This window comes from Aureobasidium melanogenum (assembly GCF_000721775.1).
Source record: "Aureobasidium melanogenum CBS 110374 unplaced genomic scaffold scaffold_2, whole genome shotgun sequence".
Classification (NCBI taxonomy): Eukaryota; Fungi; Ascomycota; class Dothideomycetes; order Dothideales; family Saccotheciaceae; genus Aureobasidium; species Aureobasidium melanogenum.
Window position 1 is genome coordinate 1,618,414 of NW_024470054.1, and position 23,441 is coordinate 1,641,854.

Below are 23,441 nucleotides of genomic sequence, written 5' to 3' on the forward strand. Positions count from 1 at the left end.
CGGCATTCACTTCAGACTAGCATTAGTACACATTTAGCAATCATCGCTAACCAATGAACGCCTTTACCCTATCCCCCTCTCGCTATGCGTAAACTGCGCTTGTATCGCCTCGAAAGAAGCCATTACTCTCCGACTTCCGAGCAATGTTATAAAGTCTCTGGCTTGGACAACAGGCTAAGCGAGGTTATGCATTTCACGCCTCCCATTCCTTGACGACACCATTCTGACTGCTAAGCATCGAGCCGTCTCTCGATGCGCATTTGAACAGACTGACATGGCCGTCATTGACCGTAGAACAGGCCAACATCATTCTGTGAGGATGGAACGCCGTCGAGGCAATCGGCGTTGGTCGATGCGAAGAAAGCACATTGGTGTGCAGAAAGTTGCTGAAAGGTTCGATGGTTGATAGTGGTGTCGAGTTCGCTGCCGTCGCCGTCACGTTGTTGGTCGAGAAGACCCGAACAGCATTGTGTGAAGATCCTCTGCGTAGATCTGTTAGTACCAGACTTTGTAGTCACAAGTTCGTTCGACTTACGTTGCAAACACGGGCGCATGCTCATGTACGCTCAAGGTTCGACACGTGCCAATACCACCCTCACCCTTGCCCTTGACTACGCCAACGCTGCGATCCATACGGATGTCCCAGAGCCTGACTGCACCGCCACGTTCTGCTGAGATGAGTTCTCGCATACCGCCGCGCTGCAAGTGACATCCCACGACCCATCCTTTATGCTCTTTCCATACTCGCACCATGCTTTCTGCTGGTCGGTTGCGCTGGTCATAGACACGAATCGCGCCATCGCCAAAGCCTGCCACAAAGACGTTGCCTTCTACTTGATCAGAAGTCAAGCTGGTCACGCAAGATCCCGATCTTGCTGGAATGTCTGCAGTGCACAGCTCTGTTCCAGCCTGCCACACGCGGATGACACGAAGATCACCTGCAACCAAGACACGTCCTTGACCTTGCTGCCAGTCAAATACCAGCCCTGCGTTATGCGTGCTTGGTACGAGATCTGTGAGAGCACGGAATGCGGCAACTAACTCGACCTCTTTCTCGTTCTCGTAGTTTCTGAAGACTTTGATGACTCCATCCGAGCTACCAGTCATGAGCAGTGCCTGATCGTCTTCGTTGATGAAGCGAAGGTCGCTAATTTTGCTGCCATGAGGGTTGCCTGCACTAAATCGTGCCAACCTTCTCTCTCGGTGCCAATCCCACACACTAATACCATCCTGATCATCACTAATAACAAGGTGATCTTCGAATTGATGGAACACCATTTTCATAGGAGGACTGTTTGTTGCAAGCACTCCAGCGGGAACATCCCAGCGACCAGTGCCTGCAACTTCCTTGAGTGGTTGTGTCGAGGCAATTATTTTGTCATTACGGTTGCGTCGCCACAGTCGTTCGTTGTAGTCCAAAGAGCCTGGTTCATCGGCCTCAGATGGCCGCATCTGAGGTTCTCTGAAGTACGAAGCTGACCATTGGAAAAAGTTCGAAGTCAACGGAATTGTTGGAGGCTGGGAGAAGTTTCTGGGTTCGAAATTGGGCACTGATGGTGACTTCGCGATCTGATGACCGCGAACACGAGTTGGTTGCGGATCGGCCGCATCTGGCGGTCTGTTCCAATCTGAGGGCACTTGGGAACGTCTGCCAGCTCCTGGTCCACGCAAGGATTGGCTTTGAGAAGGATCCTGAGAAGCTTTGCTCACACCAAAAGAAGCAAGATTCTTGATTGAGGCGGCCATACTAGCTGTGCGCCTAAGACCTGCGGACACTGAAAAGTATCCATCATTCTTGGAACTTGTAGATGGTGTAGGAGATGGTGGAGCTCGGGGGACGTCTGAATGCTGGAGTCTTGTAGGCCCATCCGGCAGAGTGACTGGAACCTGAGCATGGGGAATAGGTCGGGCTGCCATATCGTCCAGCATTTGATGGACATATACGGCAAGTGGGGAATCGAACAAGGCACTCAAAACATTGTCCAGAATGATGCCTGCATTCCTCGCGATCTCAGGGTGAGGATCGGCTGATATGATCAAGATTTGCTTCCACATCGCCGAGAACACTGTGTTTTTGGAAGCCGTTGACTCAACAGAACCTCTCGAGGAAGTGTTGTGCGACTCAAATGTTAAATCGCGTTTGCTGTCGTATGATCCATTTGCTTCCGAAGGTGTTGCTGGGCGATGAATACTGGCATCTTGAGCCAAGTGAGCCGTATACTCTTCCGTGAATTGCTCATATGCTGCTACAATGAATTTGTTCTTGTACCTTGCAATAAAGGTGGAATGGAAAACAAGCAGCTCCTTACGAACCATGACGCTACTGTCGTTTGCCATAGCGAGAATAATTGAAGCAATGGTCTCTTCGATATAAGCGACTTGATCTGTCACATCAGGGATTCCCAAGAAACTCGTTAGAGCATGCAGCATTGCTGTTCTGACCTCGGGAACAGGGTCAAGAGCAAGATCGCAAAGGCGCATGTGTGCTTGAGAGCGTATACCTTGCCATTTGGCTTCAGGGAAGTCGTACCAGAGCATACTGATGCACAAGCAAGAATGTTGCCTGAGCAGAGGATTCTCCATATCCACTAGATGACTCAAGAGACTCTCGATGAGCTCCGGGTTAGTGCTCAGACATACATTTTGTCCTGGGCGGAAGTCTTTGCAAAACATGGCAATTATGAACGCGCACATGGCACGGTGTTCTGCCATGTTACCAACCGGAATACCGGTCTGAGGGCTTATGATGTTAATGAAATAGGCGTATCCGTTGTCTTTGAGCAGATCCGACTGACACGACTGATCAATAGCTAAGATGCGAGTCCAGATGAAGACCATGACGGGCTTGAGTTCAATCGCCTGGGATTGAAGAAGTTTCAGGACATACGGAAAGATACCGATGCTAAGAGCAAGATTGACAGCCCATGGCCCTAAATCAAGGAATTTACCCAGAAGAATCAGGGCGCGCAGACGATGAACTTGACTCAGAAGTACTTGCAGGACAATCGGCAGTTGCTCTGGAACCTTTTGCTCCAGCGCGCCTTGGCTGAGATATACTTCGAAAGCGCTGAGTTGATGCGCAAAAAAATCAGAGTGTTGGTACTCCAGCTCCTTGTTTTCTTTTGCTTGCTGAATGAGACTGGGCAACTGAGAGAGAATCATCTCAACAGCATAATCCCAGCTCTGCCACAAGGGATGATTGTGAGTCTCTGGTATCTCAGGATAACACTGAGGATGGCAGTGGTACTTTCGCATGATCCTTTGAGCCAAGAGGAAATTACGGAACAAGGCAGCGACCATCAAATCTTGTCGGAACAACTTCTTGAAAAGCGGTTTAGGAAGACAATTCCAGGCAATCGTGTCGGTGATGGCGGTGAAAATCCAGTTCAGCTCACCAAGAGGAGTCCTGCGTTCGGAGATTTTACCAGGGATATTGCGGCCTTCGGAAAGAGTAGGCCCTCCAGGCAAGGGATTTTGAAGGATGAAGAAACGAACAGCCATCTCGATCGGAGTAGTCAAACAAGATGTGAATAGGTCGGCAGGAAGGTCGGGGTTGGTGGGCAAAGATTCATCCTCACGGCAAGCAGCCAAATGTATACAATCGCTCCAGTTCATCAATGGCGCTGTAGGATCGCGTCGTCTAGCCTCTACTTGATCGGTTTCGTGCTTCTTGATACAAGGATGGAAGTTCTTGATGATAAGACCAGCGGCAGAACAGTCATACACAAATAGACCAGGTGCCCCGAGCCAACTTTGTAGATCGTACAAAGAGATAGGAATGTACTGTGTAAAGGAGCGGTTGAAAACCCAGATTTCTCCGGCCGCGGTAGGCTTCGGCACGCCATGGCCGTTGTAGTGGAAAAGGATTCTCTCGTCTTTTGCGTTGCGACGCAAGGTGGTGCAGTATTTTTTCATTTCCTCGATACTGGGATCCATAACGAGCTTGTAGCGGGTACGCATACTGAGCGTCTCGTACTGTGTTTGTAAATTCTTTCCGATTTGAGGATTAGCACCACCAGAGCCTTGCGGACCATCGGTACCCATGGGGTCGACCCAACACTCCATACGTGCACATGGATTTGTCTTGATGACATCTGGTGGATCGACACCAATGTTCAGACAGACGGTCAAAAGAGCGGATATGGTCTTAAGACGGTCCTTCATACGCCATTCCTGGACGTGATAGTCGTCCTTGACATCTTTTGGATTGCCAGCAGTCTCGTGCCGCTTGTCAGTGTAATACATATAAAACGTCTGCGACAATAGATTTGCTTGCTCTGGTGACATGAGTTGATCTTCCCAACCGTGGCGCATCTTGAACTTTGAAGCTTCTTCTCCATCCCTGTGCTCGAACGACGAGGAAATTGATTGTCTTTGTTGTCCTGGACCATAGTCACTTTTTGCGCGCAGCATCAGAGGCCGCTCGGAACGTGGACCAGGCGGGCCATCTTCTGATGGAGATTCAGTGATAGCAGAGGTGCCTGCCGACGGATTTGCAGAGTGGTTGAGAAACTGATGAGGAGGAGGAAGATGAGCAACGGTATTGCCATTGATAGCCTGGGTCTGAGGATCCGGCGGAGGGTCGGTGTTGGGATGAGCGGCGTGTTGAATACTGCCTTCATACAGGTTGGAGGGCAGAGGATCGAGAACGGGTTGCGGATGCTTCGCTGCACGGTATTGACCGGCAGCAGCATCGTCTTGCAGCACGCCCACCCTCATGTTGCGCGGCGAGGGCAGACTGCATTGACATCAGGTTCGTGCAGGAGTGTTCACGAACGCATCTCCGACACTGCGACGAGATGGAGATCGGGGGCCGACGGATGCGAACGACAGACGCGTAGGGTTAGCGAGAGGAGCGAACGGCGTCGAACAGGTACAGACAGCAATGAATAGCAGACTGGGCAGGCAGTCGGTCGTTATGCACGAAGTCACGACTCAGGACGTTCTGCCAGCTGGGGCAGGATCTGATAAGATACAGTCGGTGCATGAATCAGGCAAGTGCAAGCATGGGTTTGTACAACCTCGTGCACGGGCTCTTTCCAATCGTAGCACTGGCTTGCATCGGGTCCGGTTCTCAAGGCCGGCCTGCCTGGCTCTTGATTGCTGGCCGTCCCTTGTCATTGATGCATGAATAAGTATTTCCATTGTGTATGTGGGAGCAGCAAAAGTGTTGGCACTCGGGTTCTTGCTTATTGCATTGTGACACACGGCAGTCGTGTGACAGAGACAAGCGTATTGTTCAACGGAGAAGCAGCCATCGGGAGTTTCTTGGTCGAGGCTTCGAGGTGGCTAGTCTCTCCCGACACCGTCCAACTGTTGAGACGGTCCACGATGAGACGCCTTGTAGATGCGCGTCGAGAGACTCTTTCATTGTCGGACAGGGATACTTGTACTCAATATACATACAATGGCCCTGGGCGTTTCAGGTCGCCGAATTAGCCTGCACCAAATAATATTATTTGATGGTTGCTTCGGGCTGGCGTGTGGAGAGAGGCCCAAATTGAACCAAGACTCAAGCACAATTGCCAGCCTCCCAATCTACACGCGTGCTCATCGCCATTCCAACAACGTTCCCTGCCTTTTTCCTTTCCCTCAGCATAGTCGTCGCCCGTTCGCTAACCCACTCATGACATCCGCCGTGTGTCTCCGGAGATTCTTTGACGTCTAATGCCTGTCTCATCCTCTGTCCCCTTCTCGTCGTTCTCGCGCTTCTAAAGCGCCCCTGTAAACATGTCGTTTCTGTTCAAGTCGTCCAAGAAGCAGCAGGGCTCTGCGCTCCCTGCTGCGACGCGCAACATCAAGTCTTCGGACGGCTCCGGTCCTCCCTCAAATATCCCCTCGGCTCCTGGACATGCGCGAGATGGTTCCAATGGTAGTCCAAGAGAGAAGTCCCAGCAGACTCCTACGCCTGGCACCAGTGTCAACTCGCTCAACTCTCTGGGCGAAAAACTACAAGACAGCCCTCAATGGTCGTCCGAAAAGCCCTCAAACACACCCAGTCCTGAGCAAAAGGCTTTGCGCGACCGTGCCGACAGCGACTTACAAGTAAGCCGTTGTATCAAGTTCGCTATAGTCGAATATCTGCTGACATGGCTTATTAGCACACACGTATGCGTCCTCACCATGACTCCTCGCCGTATCCCTGGTCTCAGCGACATCTAAACTTCACCGTCCCTACAAACCATCCTTTCCCTCGTTATGGCGCCGCCGCCAACTCACTCGCTTCCAAAGATGGCTCCATATACATCATGGGTGGTTTGATCCACGGCTCGACGGTCAAAGGCGATCTTTGGATGATCGAAGCTGCTCCCAATAATCTCAGTTGCTATCCTGTCGCAACTACTTCCGAGGGTCCTGGTCCAAGAGTCGGCCACGCTGCCTTGCTTGTTGGAAACGCCTTTATCGTCTTTGGAGGAGACACGAAGACGGACGAGACCGACATGCTCGATGATACCCTTTACTTGTTGAACACCTGTGCGTTATGCTTCTTGGGCAAAATCTTGAGCCTTTGCTAACTGTTTACAGCTACGAAGCAATGGTCGAGAGCCGCTCCAGCAGGCCCCCGTCCTCCGGGCCGTTACGGCCACTCGCTAAACATAATCGGCTCCAAAATTTATATTTTCGGCGGTCAAGTCGAGGGCTTCTTCTTCAACGATCTAGTCACGTTTGACCTCAATGCGCTTCAGCAGGCTAGCAATCGGTGGGAGACGCTAATCCAGAATACTATAGATGGAGGCCCTCCTCATGGACAGATCCCTCCAGCACGCACCAACCACTCTGTGGTAACGTGGAACGAGAAGCTATACCTCTTCGGCGGCACGGACGGAGTCACCTGGTTCAGCGACGTCTGGTCCTATGACCCCCGAACCAATTCCTGGTCGCAGCTTGAATGTATCGGCTATATTCCAGTAGCTCGTGAGGGACATGCAGCTGCATTGGTTGGCGATGTCATGTATGTGTTTGGAGGCCGCACTGAAGAGGGCAACGATCTCGGTGACCTTGCGGCTTTCCGCATCACAACTCGGCGTTGGTACACTTTCCAGAACATGGGACCTTCGCCCTCACCTCGTTCCGGACATAGTATGACCGCTTTTGGAAAACACATTGTTGTTACCGGTGGTGAGCCAAGCTCAGCTCCACGCGATGCTGCTGAACTTAGCCTGGCGTACTATTTGGATACCAGTAAGATCAGGTATCCTAACGACTCCCAGTCGCAAATGTCTGCCGACCAACGAATTCAGGGTCATAGACGTCCGAGCGGTGAAAGGACTGGTATTCCACAAAGTCGTGCAGCCCCTCGAGATCAAGCAGATTTCGATGGTCCTCGACGCCCTGGTAGAGATAGTTCTGTACCCATCAACCGAGCTCCTGATCAAATGGCTGGAGGTTCGAGGTTGCCCCGTGCTGCTGGACCTTCAGGCCCTGGATCAGCGCCTCAACAGCAACAACAACAAAACAAGCCCACAACACCACCAAGCCGTCAACCGACCAGGCCAGAACGTGTGATGAGCCCAAATCAAGCTGGCCAGTCGCCTACTGTTGTCACTCGCACCGCTCCCGGACCCTTCCACAACGACTCCATGGGCGCAAGAACAATGTCACCAACAACAGCTACTCCCACAATGGCTAGCACAAACGTAAACATCAATTCAAGGAACCCAGACGACGACCAGGACAGAACACCGCAAACGTACAAACCAACTCATCAACCAATCTCCTCAGTTGATAAGTCTGTGGATCAAACGTTCGCTCCCCCATCCAGGACTAGTTCAAGAACGGCAGGGCCACAAACACCTCGTGAGATCTCTGAGGAGACACCCACCCAAGCAACGAACCGTGCGCATCCATCGCTCCGAAATGTGGAGCCACAAGATCGATTCGAGCGTGGAACGCCTGTCGATATGTCCCTTCATCCCACTCAGAGGGAAATCGCAGCGGATAATGCTCGTCAGGATGTACAGAGAGAAGCTCTTGTCGATAGCGCACTGGATCAAGCAACCGAGTCTAATCACGATACCAACGATCTGACTAAAGAGCTGGAAAATGAGAAAACTAAGAATGCCTGGTTCGCCTCGGAGCTTGCACTAGCACGAAAGGCAGGTTACTCACGCAGCGCCACAAATACTCCAGCCTTCGACGAACGTTCTACCGATACGTTCGGCGATGATGACAGACCGCTTGTGGAAGCTCTGCTCCGTATGCGCGCAGAGCTGGCCAAGGTGCAAGGCTCTATCGACAGTCAAGCAGAAGCCGCGGCCGCGCGTATTGCTGAGATAGAAAAGCAGAGAGATACTGCCATCAGCGAGGCCGTCTTCGCCAAAGCAAAGCTTGCAGGTCAAGGAGGCGCTTCGCCTATACTGGATTCTAGCCGACATGGCACCCCTGACACGGATCGCGTTGGCGACATGAGTAGACGACTTGCATCTTCACTGGCAGCCCAGACCGAATTATCCCGTAAGATCGACAGCCTGATCCACGAAAAGGAAGCCGAGAAGCAAGCTCGATTGTTGGCAGAGGAGACCGCAGAGGCTGCCCAGCAGCGCGTCACCGAACTCAATACGGATAGACAACGCATTGCTTCCGAGATTGAATCACTGCGCGACGAATTACATGAAGCCCAAAAAACTGCCAGGGAAGCTTCTGCCAATCATGCTGATGTGCTCGCCTCACACAAACTTCTCACTGTTGACAAGACCGAACTCAACACTAAATTGGAGAATGCTCTAGCAGAGGCAGAGGAGCATGGAGCAATTCTTGGATCACTGCGTGAAGCACTGGCAGCGTCCACTGACAAGTCCAATCTTCTCGAGGAACGCCTTGAAGAAGAGAAGAGAGGCCGAAACGAGCTGGAACAGCAAATCTCTTCACTTCGATCGCAACATGAAGAGCGTGCGATGGAGCTCGAAACCACTAATCGTCGCCTCAAGGATGCAGAAGGTCTCGCCGAAAAACATGCAGCTGAAGCACGTACTCATCGTCAAGCTGTTCTGGATGGCCTTGGCAAAATTTCTCTGCGCGGTTCCGATACTCGCAACATCGTTGATGAGCGAGTCACTATCCTCCATGGTCAAGTTGAAACGGCCAACGCCATGGCCAGGCAAAACCAAGCCGCAGCCGATCTTGCTTCTGAGAAGTTGCGTCGTGCCGAAGAGCGTATTGCTGGACTTGAATCTTATCAAGAGCAGGCCTCTCGCGAAGGCTTGACGATTCGAAAGCAGCTTCAGGCAGCACTCAAGGAGGCCAGAACTTTGGCCGAAGAACGAGCCGACCTGCAGCAGCAATTGCAGAGCCAGCAGCTGGAAACAAATGCTATTGCTGTACAGCACGGTGCGCTCAAGGACATCTTGTCTGAGCGTGGTGTCAACCCTGTCGATGTGCGCAAGTCTCGAGGCTTTGACTCACCTTCATCGCAAATCAGGTTTGGCACTCCAGATATACAGCGTGTCAAGGAGCTAGAACAGCAACTTGAGGCCAACCTCAGGGCGCATGAAGAGATGAAGACAAGTCTTGAGGAAATGCAGGACCGCGAAGGTCTTACCAGAAAGGAGTACGAGGAAAAACTTACGACATTGCACAACGACCATCAAGCTGCTGTGAAGTACCTTCGCGGCACTGAGAAGATGCTTAGCAAGATGAAGCAGGAACTGCAGCGTGTGAAGAACCAAGCTGCCGACTATGCTAAGGAACTGGAAACGATGCGCACGAAAGAGAACGACACTCGTGGCCTGGACCATGAGTCCGACGTCAACCAGAGCGACAGCCTCCGAAAAGATCTCGAAAAGATGAAGACTGACCTTGAGGCTCAAATTTCAAGTCTGCACCGTCAGCTTGGCGAGAGAGAAACCGATCTCAGCACTTTGCGTAGCTCCCACGAAACGACACAATCGAACTTTGCCGCGCTTCAATCAACTCACGAGGCCTCAAGAGCAGACCTTGAGCGTCTGCAGAGGGAAAATGCCCAATTAGAGGAGCGCGCTCGAGATGCCGAAAACAAGGTGCAGCTTCTACTTGATCAGGTCGAGTCATCTGTCGACAACTATCGGCGTCAATCGTCGATGCCAAACGGTAACACAAACGGATTTGGCCACCACAGGGCGTTGAGCAATGTGAGTGCTAGCACGGCCAACTTCATCCCCGCACACTCTCGTGGCCACTCTCGCGGTCACTCTCGAGGCGAATCAATGGGAGGGGACAGTATCTACTCGCAGAGTATTGCAGCTTCGGAGACTGGCGATATTGAAGCGCCAGACGGACGTGATAGCCTGGCGCTCGACAACCTAGCTACAGAGCTGGACGCTTTGCGTACGCAGTGGGAGACGACCAACAAGTCGTACCGTATCAGTGATCTCGAGTTCGAGAAGACACCTACGAGTGGCACTGCGCCAGCTGAGTTTGGTCTGGACAATTGGAGACGTGGATTGGAAGTTGGTCACGACGACGATGATGAGCGACCGAGCACCTCGGGTTCAACTGCGCCACGAGCAACCTCTTCGTCAAGTGCACATCCAGCAGTCAAGGAAAGAGCATGAGAATGGTGACAAGAATTCGAATGTCATGTTTTTGCGAGGTTTGTGTTGCTCGCTTGTTGCAACAAGGAGACGGTTCGTGATGACTTATGGACCTGGATGCGTTTTTTTTTTCTGGTTTTGTTTATGCTGATTTCTGATTGATTCTTGTCTTGTTTGCGATATACCTTAGTTTTGGTTGTTTTTGTGTTTTGGCCTCTTTGCTTGATGTAACTTGTCTATGAGAGAAGGTCTTGCATGAAGTAACGGCGACAAAGATGTGTAGAATGGTTATTACTCGGGCGGTCAGTACAAAGATACTCTGGTTTTCGGTTTCATGATAAGCATTGCTGTACACATGAAGGTGACGGTGATTGTGATTGCAACAACGAATGAGGCTCGATCTGAAGTAGAACAAAACAAAGTTGGTGGGGGTATCTAGGAAGCAAGTAAAGAAGAGTCAAGGTCATAACACGGCTATAGCGGACAAGGCATCAGATCTGGAGCATCAAGCGAAGACCGGAATCAACAGACTTGAGCCACTTTCCCCTCTCATCAAGGTCTTGAGCAAGAGCGTGCTGTCCTCGCTTCTTCTGAGCCTCTTGGGCGTCGGCAATGGCAGAGCGCTTGCGAGATTCGATAGGATCTAGGTCGGCCTTGAGAGATGCGACGTGACGTTTCTTGTCAGGCAGGGTAGATTGTAGTTGAGCAATGTCGCGATCTAGTCGGGCAAGGTCTGATTCTTTCTCTGACAGTAATTGATTTGTCGAGTGGAGTGGCAGATTGAGCATGGGCAAGGATGAAGGAGTTTCCTGGGCAGCTTTGAGGTTTGCGATGGTGGTTTCGAGATTTTGTATGTCGGCAGGCAGGGAATTTAGTTGAGTTGTTTGCAATTGAATCAAATCATGAGCTGAGGAAGTATGTTAGGGTTGCAGCAGCAGAGGTCGAGAGGAGGAAAGTTACATTGTGCCAGACGACTTCCCAATTCCTGCAGCTCTTGGAGTTTCTGGTTGGTTTGTTCCTTCTTAGCCTTGAGGGCGGCTTTTGCTTGGGCCAAGTCTTGTTCCAGACGAGCATTCTCAGCAGCATCGACTAGTTGGGGAGGGTCGGCGACGATGGCCTTGAGGAAGCCCTCCTTTGTGACTTGTTCGACATAGGAGAAGCGCAGTTTGGAGAAGAGATCCTTGTAGTGCTCGAGCTCTGCGTCCAGAGATTTCTTGCTGAGGCGATGGGCGCTGTCATCAGCAGAGAGCAGTGGTTCAGCGAGGCTGAGAATGGTCAGCGACGACAAGTCTTCTGGTTGGGCCATGTTAAAAGTCAGATAGTCAAATGGACCAAAGTTGACTTTTTGTTATTTTGTTGTTTACATGTTGACCGAAGGCAGGAAAGGCCCGCTTCCCCACACCGACTGGGCGGGAGACCGACGTCAGCCAGGTGCTTTGTTCCTCCACTCGTTTCACATGCATCTCTCCTCTTCAGCCCCATCGCCAGAATCATGCCTCCTGCCCCTGCACACGACGACATCACCGACGACTATGTCACCGAGTTGCTCAAGCGCGATGCCAAGGCCTTGTCTTCATCCTCGTCCAGCCTCGCCTCGCTGATGAACAAAAGGTGCCCTCCTTGAGCACCGATACCTCAACTGCGCATCGCTGATGCCTTCGCTACCAGCTCGCGCTCTGCCAATGCCCCTAAACCAAATACCAGGTTCTTGAGAAACATCCTCCGCGACACAGACAACCACAACTCTGCTCTGCTCAAGAAAGAAGCCGACGAAGCAAAACTCCGCCTGCGAAACTTGCGCCACTCGCACCGTCCTGCTCAGCAGCTCTATTCCGCTCGCGACAGGCACGACCCTAAAAGGAGACGCCTCGATCCTAGCGACGCCCCTACATCTACTGAGCACACAACTCGCTCTGACCGTCGCCATTCTCCACATCAACGAGCCACACATTCGCGCTCCACCCGTCGCGACACATCCCCAGACGACCATTCCTCACATCGTCGTCATAGAGACCGTCGCTCGCCAGACTCGAGACACCTTGACTCAGACAGACGCCGTCATCACTCGAGACAACGTTCTTCTTCACCACGCAACCGCCATGCATCGACCAGGCCATCAAAGTCATCTGATGACTCAAGTCGACGCCATAGGCGAAGACATTCCTCGCCATCTGACGCATCAGATTCGGATCCTCTAGATGCTCTCATCGGCCCTGCTCCTCCGTCGAATCCTCCACTTCGTTCACGGGGTCGTGGCGCTCAGAATCATACTTCTGCCATCGACAGCCATTTCTCCTCAAATTACGATCCATCTGTCGATGTACAACCAGATCCGCAAGAAGATGATGGCCTGGATTGGGACCAAGCTCTCGAAGCTCTACGCGATCGCCAGAGATGGAAACAGCAAGGAGCAGACAGACTCCGTGCCGCCGGCTTCACCGAGAAAGAGGTCAGCAAATGGGAGAAGGGTGGTGAAAAATCAGAAGAGGATGTCGTATGGGCAAAGAAGGGTGAAGGTCGAGAATGGGATCGAGGCAAGGTTGTAGATGAACATGGTTCAGTTGAACTCAAGCCCGAATGGGGCAGACTGAAAGACTCGTAATTCTTGTCTCGACGTGTCAAGCGAATGCTTTTTATACCAGATATTATCCACGATTAGCATTTACTTGTATCTCAATTCGACCAAAACATTTTTGAGGCTTGCAATGACTTGACCATCTCCTCTGTCTACTCTATGTCTTGCCTTTTTAGTTGTCCATCTTTGATCCCAAGTATTTGTTTGCTAGGAGACACACTTGTGCAAATGTCACCTCAACCTTCAATGCGAATCATTCAGCCATGTCCCAAAACCTAAGGCCGAACCCAAGGAAACGAAATCTACTCGTCTCGGTCTGCACGAGATTCTTCACCAAACTGCTCTTGGCCTTCTGTGGTCATCGTCTCGTCATTCACCAGTGGTGGCGTAGACTCCTCACGATCCAGATCCATCAATCTGTCCTCGATATCAGAGCCAACGTCCGGACGATCCGAGGCCGAGTCGACAGGTGTATTGACAGAGGTGGTGTTATCATTGTCTCCCAAGCCTGCAAATGACCAAGTGGCTTCTGGGTTGGCCAGCGCTACGGCAGTCGTATTGGTGTTGCTACCGTAGAGCTCGTCGTTGAGAGAAATACCCTCATCGTCATCCGTTTCATTCATCGACTTCACTGCCTGGCTCGCTCCTCTGCCAGGGCCATCTGCGTTGGCTCCCCGATGAAGCGTCCCGGTGATCGTGGCTCCTGCTCCGACTGCTCCAGCGTCCGACGACCCAAGCAGGCGAGAGGTAGCTGAGGAGTGGTCGCCGAGACGCTCGCCTTCCCCCGACTCATCCTCTGCCTCTGAGGCTTCGTCGGGATTGCGTGCCTTGAGAACCAATTCTTGCAGGTACGGAGGACCTAGCGGCGTTGCTGAGCGGCGGCGGTAGAAGAGCAAGTATGCAGCTGTCGATACGACGCTCTCTGCGTTTTGTCGACCGACAGAAGAATCTGTTAACCGCGTTAGCCACCATGCGAACTAGAGAATATTTGCTTTTGCCTCTTACCATTATAGTCGTACCAATTACCATCATAGAAGTTCTTGGCGTAGGCTGTATAATGCCCACCACCAAGACCACCATAATGGTTATCGACAGCAAACAAGTCGTAGATATACTCTTTGCCTTCTTCCTTGCAACCGACTCTCTGAGTCAAATCGAGTCCTTCGATAGGGAAATCAACAAGGACGTCTACCTTGTCACGTCTGAAGCGTTCGCCGCTAAAGCGCTTGAGGTGAACGACGAGGATGTCAGGCACGGTCCAGAGCTCCAATGTCTTGCTGGCGCGTCGAAGCTCTTTGCATCTAGCACAGTACCATGCATTGTCCTCCGACAATACTTCAGTCTTGCCAGTCTCGGTGAAGCAGTCCTCGAGCGTAATGCCGTTCTTTTTGCGTTGCATACGCTTGTTTCGCCTCACTTGGAGCTCGGTATCGTCTACCAGAGGGACATCCTTCTCGTTGAATGTGAACTGGCCGTTGCCGTTGCCACCACCGAACATGGACTCAAAGGCGTCTGCCTGCCACTCTATCACGATTCCTTCTCCAAGTTTGACATAAAACTCGTTATCGTCTGTGGGTTCGTCTGCTGCTGTAGAGCGAAGTAGGTTAGAACGCGCTCGATTTTGCTTGTGCGTGCGACCGCCTTTACGCGAATACGTCTTCTTCTTGTTGAACTTACGTCTGCGGTTGTCCTTGGCTGACAATTGTTCAAGGGAACCCATGCCTGACTCTTCGTCACTCTGCACATCGCCAGCGAAGCCACCCTGCCCATGGGCCTTGAATGATTCCACCATTGGGTCAGCGTCCTGATCATCGTCAGACGAGCTTCTGCCTTGACCGTCGTAACCAGAGTCTTTACTCCTGCCAGACGTGTTCGAAGTTACAGAACTGGTACTGCCTCTACGCCGTTCGAAATTTCTGACACGGGTCTGCATAGCATGACCATTGCCGATACCGTTGGTTCCGGTCATGAACATGTCACCAGTGGCTTGGACATACTTGAGCTCAAACATGTTTCTGGGGTCGTTGACAGATTGCAATGTCTCTGACAGTTGCGCTGAAGGTGTTTGACTACCGTCACGCATAGAGACATCAGTATCAGGCTGAGCATCCTCTGTTGTATCGTCTTGGTCTTGCTTGTTCGAAACGTTGTCGAGAATACGCTTTGTGGTCATTGTGGCAATCGAGGTAAGCACTTTTTTCAAGATCGCATCGTAGTCTCTGGCCTCTTCTCTTGTGATAGTGACCAGAGTTGGGTTGAGAACGAGGTTTGATGAACGTTTGTCTGTCTTGGAATGGAAGACTGGTATCGCCATAGTCTCTGCAAGAGGCGAGTCCATTCCTGGTAAAGATTCAACCGGCGAATCGTGGTAGTATGAGCGGTAGGTTTGTTGTTTCTTCGGCATGAAGGCTGCATTTGTTGGGGTCTCTGGAACCTCATACATACAAAGAACATCATTGTTTGAGAAGTCGAGTTCAGAAAGAGTCTGGCTGTCGTACCCGATCTTGTAGAAGCGATGGCTGAAAATCTCGGCAAAGATGAGCCTTTCGCGGGTAAGTCCACGACCAATCTTACCAACAAAGATATCCTTGAGTGCTCTGACGGAGATGTTCTTCTCAACATCAATCTCGAAAGCGGAAGGGTAACCAACAACAGGCATGAACATAATCTTTGCTTGCCAAGTATTCTCAATCGGCAGTTGTAAGGTCAGTAGAGAATAGGGATCGAAAGTCACACTGACCTTGTCACATTCAGGACAGACCATGGTGTTCTTGTAGAAACCATTGAAAAGATCCATAGCAATAGAGTCGTTGCGGGCATGGTGGTTCGCCCTGTATGTATCACCGAGCTGTCTTATGGCCTCCGGATCGTGGACGGTTTTGTCATCCGAATCCGGGTTTTCAATGTATGGCTTCTTGTGAATACGATTAAGATCTTCGTGGAGAGCATCGACAAGGAAACTCAGAAACTCTTGTGAATCTTGCTGACCATAGCCCGAGAACATGGGCTGTGCCATTGAAAGAGCACCCTTGAAGCCATTGGGTCGGTAGGCAGAAGTGGCGTTATCGCTGTAGAGCCCAGCCAGGAAATTGGCGTATGCATTTGCAATTCTGCCATTGTAACCGAGCGGGTTATCAGCATTGATCTCAGGCTTGTGCTTTTGATGGAGGAAATAGACGGCCAGCTCCTCGACTCTACTTATGCATTGTAGAGCCGAGTTCATGTAACACGTATTGCCAAGATTGATCAGACCGATAGTACCACGGATTCTGCCATCCTTACGGGCACGCCCCCGCGTAACAGGGGCTGTGATGGTACGTTTACTGGCATTTTCTGTTTGAGACAGCTGGGAATTGTTTTTCTTCCCTTTCTTAGCCACGTCCGAAGCAAACTCGGCCCCTCGTTGCTGCTCCTCAAGGATGAGAATCTGATTCGAAGTCAAGCCTAGTGTCTCCAGATCCAGTCTTCCGTTGTACTTTTCGTTCGCAGTATGATCCTGGCCATCAACAGACTCGAAGTTGGTGCCTTCTGTCCATTTGGCGAAAGCCGAGACTTCAATAACGAGTTTGGAATTGGACGGGGTTGGCGAAGGATTTCTCGAAGTTGGGGGGCTCAGAATGCCCTGTTGAGCAATATCGGGCATGTCTCCAGAGACCTTTGTAGGATCCAACTGTCGGAAAATCTTAACTTTGTGTTGCAAAGGAATGCCAGCAGCTTCCTTCGCGCGAGCGAGGAAGCTTTGAAAGCGCTCAGTACGCGAGGCAACCACTTTGACGGCAGCAGCATCATTTTGAGCAGTTTGCTGGGTACTTGGTACTTTGCGAATAGTGAAGACTGGTGGGCTGAGCTCATATACAATATGAACAGATGCTGACTCCTGGGGTGCCGAGTTGTGTGCAAAACGTATGATGGGCTTTTGACCGTCCATTATGCCATACCATGCGACGACCTGACGCCATGCTTCCTCAGTGAATATCTCATAGTCGATAAGTCTCTCTACGTCGTCACGCAGAGGAACGAAGTGCTGATCGGGCTTGGTGGGGAAAGTGAGAGGGTTTTCGAATGCGCCTATGGTCCCAACTTTAGCAATGACCTGACATAGTGGCAGCAATTCACTTACCAAGAGGAACTACAGAAGAGTTGTCGATCTTGCCAATTTCTCCTTGCGACAACTCGGCATCAAATTCCTTCTTGTTTGCGCCTTCCGTTCTAGCCACCACACGATTGAACCATTTGGAAGCGACAATATAGCCTTTTGAACCGTCTTCTAGAGGTGTGTTGAGGAGGGACTTGATGTGCGCAACCTGGTCGTCCATGCTGGGTGTGACAGATGGACTGGCATCCTGTTGATGGGCATCGTATGAAGGAGGGGCATCTGACGGTGCGCTTGAGGTGGTGTTGTCTTGAGCAGACTCATTTCCTTCCATGGTGGCAGCAGATCGTTTGGCTGGTGAGGCAGGGCGTTGGGTCGGAATGGGAGCATCGGCGTCTCCTTGGTTGCTTGAGTGTGACATGTCTTCGGCCAAGTTCAGCTGAGCGTAGGCGTCGCTGGGAGAGCTACCTCTTGAATCGACGTGGAGGTGGGGAGGGATGTAGCGCGGCGGCGACGAAGGCGTATGGCCTGCTGTGTTGCTTGAAGGCGAGGACGAAGATTGCGGCGATGAAGGCTGGCGGTCAGGGTCATGCACAGAGTGATGGTATGCGTGTCTCGGATCGTCTGTGGCAGAATGGGCGACTTTCTGCTTCTTTGAGGACGCCGTCTTGACGCTGGGTGAGCCGCCGCTAGAGGGCAGCTCGATTCAATCAAGAGAAGGGACGCGGAAAGACAGCGACAAGACGTCCTGCGATGATTGTCCTAGTGCTAACGAGATGGAAATTGTGCTGCGACCACGCGGCTTTGCTTCCTGACGTAGATTTTTGATCTGCCTCCGGTACCTGGGGTGTGGCTTGAACGAGACGTGATCTGCACCCCGGTGTCACCATGATACTTAATTGATTGCACTTCTCTGTTTGTTGGAACGCTTTTAGCTGTGAATGCAAGGACAAACAGACAATTCATCACTTCACTTATCGCAATATGTTGCTGCGAGACAGACTGTCACTGCTTGTTGGTCACAACGGAACATTCGTGAGGCATTGGTTGACCATTAATAAGCTTGCTTTATTCTGAAATACCCTCTGCGTTGGTTTTGAAAGGAACAATATGCATTGCGGACATAGATCCGCGTATGTTGCTGCTCTCATTGCCCTAGGCTCTATTGCCCGAGTGCAACCACGAGAAAGCTGAAGCTCCACCCGCTGGGTTGCTTCTCGTCTTAGTCGTTACTGGCTCAGCGGTATGATCTCTCGTCAGCTTCTCATCGCCTGCAACAGTATCTGAGACCTTCTTCTTCCCATCATCAAAGTAACGCGATCTTCCTTCTCCAGCCGGCGATGATGCTACCGATCCACTTGAAAATGTGCGCCCACTGCTTCTTGTTGGTCTTAGCACTTTGATGCCGGCATCTCGCCGTTGATAGCTGTCCTTGATCTTGGATGCAGTACCTCCCGCTTCGGGATTATTGTTTTGGCTCGATGTTTCACGACGCCAATTGCTCCATATAGAGGGCGATGCAGCCGGCGGTACAGCTGCTGGACTCTGTGTAGAACCCACGTCCTTGATCTCTAATCGGACGACTTTTGAAGCAGATGGTTGTGGTCTGTCAGTGCTGACGTCTTCTTCGGGCATCGGTTTCTCAGTCGGTCTCTCAATGGTGTCGATGATCGGCTGTAGAGGCTCATCGTCGGACATCAATTCATTTGACGGGGTGTTTGGTTCTGTTTGACCAAGACCGTTGAGTTGAGACTGTGCTTCTGGCATCATCTCTTGGGGCTTCGTTGGCTGTGATGAAGAAATGAACAACGAGTTGAAGGTGCTCTCATTCTCAGGGCGAACCAGAGGAATGGATAACTTGCATTGATCGTCGTCAAGGAGAGTCATGCTGTTGGATGAAAACAAAATGTCAGCATTATGTGATCGAAGCACATCGCTGCCAATGACAATTTGAATAGCTTTGGAGTCAACATCTGGTTGCGCCGAGACGACTATGTTGAAGTCAACTGTGACTGAGGGTACCTGTGGCGCTGGACTACTTGATCTTGTTGAGATGGGATGGGGAATGGCCTCGGCAAAGTAGACAGACAGCGCGAGCGACCTCGCACCCGAAGCGCTTTCCACTATGCAATCGTCCAGTCCAAGATGCTGGACCAGACGTTCGTCAATCTGAGACCTGTAAGAGGCAGTGGACACAGCGGCATATAGCAAAGCGTCATGCTTGAAGTTTCTGTTTATCCAACAACGTACAATGGCCGGCGCAGGGCCCAGGATCAGTAGTCCAGGAGCGATGACTGGTGTGTCTACAGGTGAGGCATAACCAGTGTCTAGGTTGATGCTACTGGCACGACCCGAGGCAGCGGACCTGACTGAATGTACCGAGCTGGCACGGCCGTCAGATTTGTGAGACGAAGTTCGTTCGGTCATGCCGAGCCCGGCCAAGCTGCTTGCGCTGCGAGGAAGGAAATCGATCGAGGATCGTGAGGCATGGGCCCAATGTCCTTGGTTGGCAGATTCATCAAAGCGGACGCTGTTGGCACGAGAGGTTGCACCAGTGCGACGAGGCTCTTCGTCCGGGTCCAGATGGAGGCTACCAATCAGGTTGACAGGTTCATCATCAAAGTCCTTGAGGTGGTGGATGGGAGTCTGCTGAGGAGTACCACTCAAGACGCTAGGGAAGGGAGAGGTGGCGCCCCAGACCGACTTCATCCTGGCGTCGTCGTCCTGACGACGTTCAAGACGTAGAAGACGGTCGGTGTGGTCTTGCTGGACCTGCTGCAGACGCAGCAAGTCGTTGCACAGGCGCCAGGAGTCGCTGTGCGGGACAAAGGCCACACTTTGCGGATCCATCTACTCTCTGCCCCTCCACGCACCACTAGTCCAAAACTCTTGCTTGCCTCTCAATCCACCGTCCCCGCCTATTACCTGGCTCTTGACTTTGATTCGCCGCCTGTCTCTTTCTTCACTTGATCTTGGACTGGATTTCGGGCCTTGAGGCAGATAAGAGGGCGCCGTGTCGTTCTGAAAGTCGGGAAGTTGGTATTCTCTGTTCTGAAATCAAGATGATAATTGCGGCCGAGGATGTGTTAACAGGTGTTGATGGCGGGGCCGGGCAGAACAGATACCGAGAGCGGTATGATTGTGGCTAGATGATGAGTCCGGGTGCTGAGAATTGTCACTTTCGACGGAATGTCTGTGATTTTTAGAGACAGGGTTTTAAAGACAGTTGGTAGTTTAAATTCGGGGTTGTTACGGATCGATGATGATTGTCGTTACGCGGTGCTTGGATGGACTTCTCCGCAAATCCGTGGCGGCGGTTCAAGCACATGAAAGTCTGGTTATGCTGCACTCAGATCAATTCACCACCCCTGTTGGACAAACTCCTTCGACTCAATGTCGTGAATTATCATCATATTCTTTGCTTTGGCACTACCTGACGCCGCGCCGTAAATGGGTATCTTTGAACGTCTGTAACCGAATCGCTTCTCCCAATCTCCAATCGTCTCTTCTCCAATCGTCATGTCATCATATAGGAACTCTTCTACCGTGGCACGCCATTTGCTTGCGGCCTCGACGCCTCAGCTTCGCGTCTCTTCCAATGCGCGTTGATCATTTTGGCATTGTCCAAAAGATCTTGTTCGCTGACCGCATCCTCAATGCTCTCTAAAACGCTCTCGACCGTAGTGATGTGGTTGGCTTCCGTCTTGTCATCTCGGAAGCGCGGCTCGCCATTCGGCTCTCTTTTGTAACGCCATCGACCTTGTTCGTCCTTATGACACTCGATGATTCGCCCATCCAAGATCTGCTGCATGCCCTTCATGCTCTCCCACTCGCTTTCAGTCACGTATAGCTTCGCAAACACTTCGTTCCTCTTGTCGCCGTGAAATACTAGCAAATCCATGGATGGACAAGCATCGTAGTCTGTAAAAGTCTGGCCGTCCTCTGTGATGGATGGGAATTTGCCCATCTGTAACCGGAAATCGATCGTATTCTCATGGGGTGGCTTCCACTTGATTATCTTTGGATCCGTACCGCTTGTGTAAGGGGAGGTGCGACAGGTGAAGATGAGACCATCGCTACCGTGTGGCAGTTTTGGCAGGACGTCCTTGATCATCATCATGACACCGTAGGCCTTTTCCATCTTCTTTGCAGTAATGACAAAAGGTTGCAATTCCTTCTCCTCAGGATATCGACTCAACAACTTGTTGTAAGGCTTCAGGACGGACTCATGGAAATAACCCAGTCGCTTGTCGAGAGTGCGCTGTTGGAGAGACTTGCCGTCAACAGCAAGGCAGTCAAAGACCAAATACGTCTTTTGTTGTTCACCGTTCGGTAGCGTGTCCAGAACAAGTTCGCCATCGAGAAGGGTTTCGGTATGGTAGCTGGCGTCGGGCCCATCGGGTAAGGGAAAGTGGAAGTGTTCGTTGTCAATGTTGTAGTAGTCGTTCTTGCGATCGATGAGCATGTGGGCTTCTAGGTGATTGTTGCCATCGGTAAAGGTGGTGAAATAAAGGAGGCATCGAATGCCATCAGTCTTTTCGCAGAGATAGTAATCTGTTTCTTGCAAGTCTCTGAAATGGCGGCGCGAAAAGCTGACTGGCTGGGCGCCTGGAAAGTGAGTCGAGGAGCGGCCGAGCAGGTGTCGGACTCTTTCGCGAAAGTCATTAGCATCGCGTCGTGGAATCAAGTCGGCGACGTCAGACAACTGCAACAGAGAGCCCATGGTTGCAGGCGGTGCTGTCGTAAGAATGGAAGCTAGCAAGGTATAGAAGCTCGCGCGACTCACTGAGCGGAGTTCGCGTCGAGTGCGTTTGCATGCCAAGCCGTCACTCACCTTCACATGCGTTCGTGCCTTCTTCTTTGTCTCTTGTCAAGAGGCTACCTATCCTGATATCACGCCCGGTAATGCTGCTAGACTGACGATTAATATCTTCTGCTGTCGTTTCCCCATGTTGTACATCTTACCACCACCAAAAGTTGTTGTAGCATTGACATAATGCAGCATCTCGTATATACCGCTGTCAGCATCCGGGGCAAGCTCCTGCCCCTCAGCACATCATCACACACGTAAGAACTTTTTGCTTCGTTTCAACATCCCTTCTGAACCCATTCTGCCTCCAGTGGCCTCCGTTTCAGCTCTCGTACAATGCCTTCCCTTGCCATTTTGGACGATTACGCGAACATAGGTCCTACCTATTTCAAGCATATCGAGGATCTCAATGTCGACAGCTTTCCCGACACTATACCTCCAAACACTCCAGAAAACATCAAGAAACTGGCTGCTCGTCTTGGCCAGTATCCTGTCATTAGCTCCATGCGTGAACGCACTCCATTTCCCAGAGACTTGCTTGCTGCACTGCCCAACCTGAAACTCTTGATTACAACCGCCAAGCGCAATCGTGCAATCGATATGGTTGCCGCAAGAGAACTCGGCATTGTCGTCGCTACCGCTCCAGGCACTCGTGATATTACTCACCCAGAGCTTCCCTCGCTCGTTGCCCCATCACCCGAGTACGACGCCACTACCCAGCATTGTTTTGCTCTCATCCTTGCTCTTGCTTCACGTATACCAATCGAGGATGCCACATTGCGCTCAGGTGGCCCATTCCAGACTGGCCTCGGATTTACTCTTTCCAACAAAGTCTATGGAGCCGTTGGTCTTGGAAGACTGGGTACAAACGCTGCTCGCACAGCTGTTCTTGGCTTTGGAATGAAAGTCATCTCATGGAGTGCAAATCTGACGCAAGAGAAAGCAGACGAGGCAGCCGCACACGCGGGCCTTCCGAAAGGTTCCATCAAGGCCGTGACCAAGGAAGAGTTGCTCAAAACAGCAGACGTCGTTAGCATGCACTATGTGCTCTCAGATCGTAGCAGAGGAACAATCGGTGCTGCCGAGATTGCCATGATGAAGAAGAACGCCATCTTGGTCAACACTTCTCGAGGTCCCCTAATCGATGAAGATGCTCTACTCGATGCGCTCAATCGTGGCGTCATCAGAGGTGCAGCATTGGATGTTTTCAACGTGGAGCCTCTTCCTCTGGGGAGTCCATGGCGTACCACTTCCTGGGGAGAAGATGGCCGATCTCTTGTTGTTCTCTCACCTCACATGGGTTATGTCAATGACGAGACAATGCACAAGTTTTATGCGGAGCAGGCGGATACTGTGCAGCGCTATCTTGCGGGTGGTATTGAAGCAGTGCCGGATGTTCTGAATTGAGTGTGATTGCCTTACAATATCAGACTTGTAAGGTATAAAAGACAGTAC

General features: G+C 51.5%; 7 protein-coding genes across 7 annotated transcripts; 3 read left to right on the forward strand and 4 right to left on the reverse strand.

Annotated features, from left to right (window-relative positions):
* Positions 1-193: 193 nt before the first annotated feature.
* Positions 194-4,413, reverse strand: M437DRAFT_40176 (uncharacterized protein; the record flags this gene model as incomplete). Its single annotated transcript, XM_041020140.1, has 2 exons — positions 194-482; positions 536-4,413. 2 exons carry the CDS (start codon positions 4,411-4,413, stop codon positions 194-196), a joined length of 4,167 nt encoding a protein of 1,388 aa, XP_040883872.1.
* A 1,317-nt stretch (positions 4,414-5,730) lies between these two features.
* M437DRAFT_81325 (uncharacterized protein) lies at positions 5,731-10,529 on the forward strand (the record flags this gene model as incomplete). Its single annotated transcript, XM_041027534.1, has 3 exons — positions 5,731-6,045; positions 6,102-6,474; positions 6,526-10,529. The coding sequence occupies 3 exons, from the start codon at positions 5,731-5,733 to the stop codon at positions 10,527-10,529; spliced, it is 4,692 nt and encodes a 1,563-aa protein (XP_040883873.1).
* A 470-nt stretch (positions 10,530-10,999) lies between these two features.
* M437DRAFT_39913 (uncharacterized protein) lies at positions 11,000-11,814 on the reverse strand (the record flags this gene model as incomplete). The annotated part of the gene is made up of 2 exons (XM_041020098.1): positions 11,000-11,415; positions 11,469-11,814. The coding sequence occupies 2 exons, from the start codon at positions 11,812-11,814 to the stop codon at positions 11,000-11,002; spliced, it is 762 nt and encodes a 253-aa protein (XP_040883874.1).
* A 339-nt stretch (positions 11,815-12,153) lies between these two features.
* M437DRAFT_40208 (uncharacterized protein) lies at positions 12,154-13,110 on the forward strand (the record flags this gene model as incomplete). Its single annotated transcript, XM_041020147.1, has 1 exon — positions 12,154-13,110. A coding segment is annotated over one exon (957 nt), but the record flags the coding sequence as incomplete, so codon positions are not given.
* A 275-nt stretch (positions 13,111-13,385) lies between these two features.
* Positions 13,386-20,026, reverse strand: M437DRAFT_81328 (UCH-domain-containing protein; the record flags this gene model as incomplete). Its single annotated transcript, XM_041027535.1, has 4 exons — positions 13,386-14,032; positions 14,089-17,151; positions 17,204-17,843; positions 18,410-20,026. The coding sequence occupies 4 exons, from the start codon at positions 20,024-20,026 to the stop codon at positions 13,386-13,388; spliced, it is 5,967 nt and encodes a 1,988-aa protein (XP_040883876.1).
* Positions 20,027-20,717: 691 nt separating this feature from the next.
* Positions 20,718-21,899, reverse strand: M437DRAFT_81329 (mRNA-capping enzyme subunit alpha; the record flags this gene model as incomplete). The annotated part of the gene is made up of 1 exon (XM_041027536.1): positions 20,718-21,899. One exon carries the CDS (start codon positions 21,897-21,899, stop codon positions 20,718-20,720), a length of 1,182 nt encoding a protein of 393 aa, XP_040883877.1.
* Positions 21,900-22,322: 423 nt separating this feature from the next.
* On the forward strand, positions 22,323-23,393 carry M437DRAFT_39250 (D-isomer-specific 2-hydroxyacid dehydrogenase family protein; the record flags this gene model as incomplete). Its single annotated transcript, XM_041019976.1, has 1 exon — positions 22,323-23,393. The coding sequence occupies one exon, from the start codon at positions 22,323-22,325 to the stop codon at positions 23,391-23,393; it is 1,071 nt and encodes a 356-aa protein (XP_040883878.1).
* Positions 23,394-23,441: the final 48 nt, after the last annotated feature.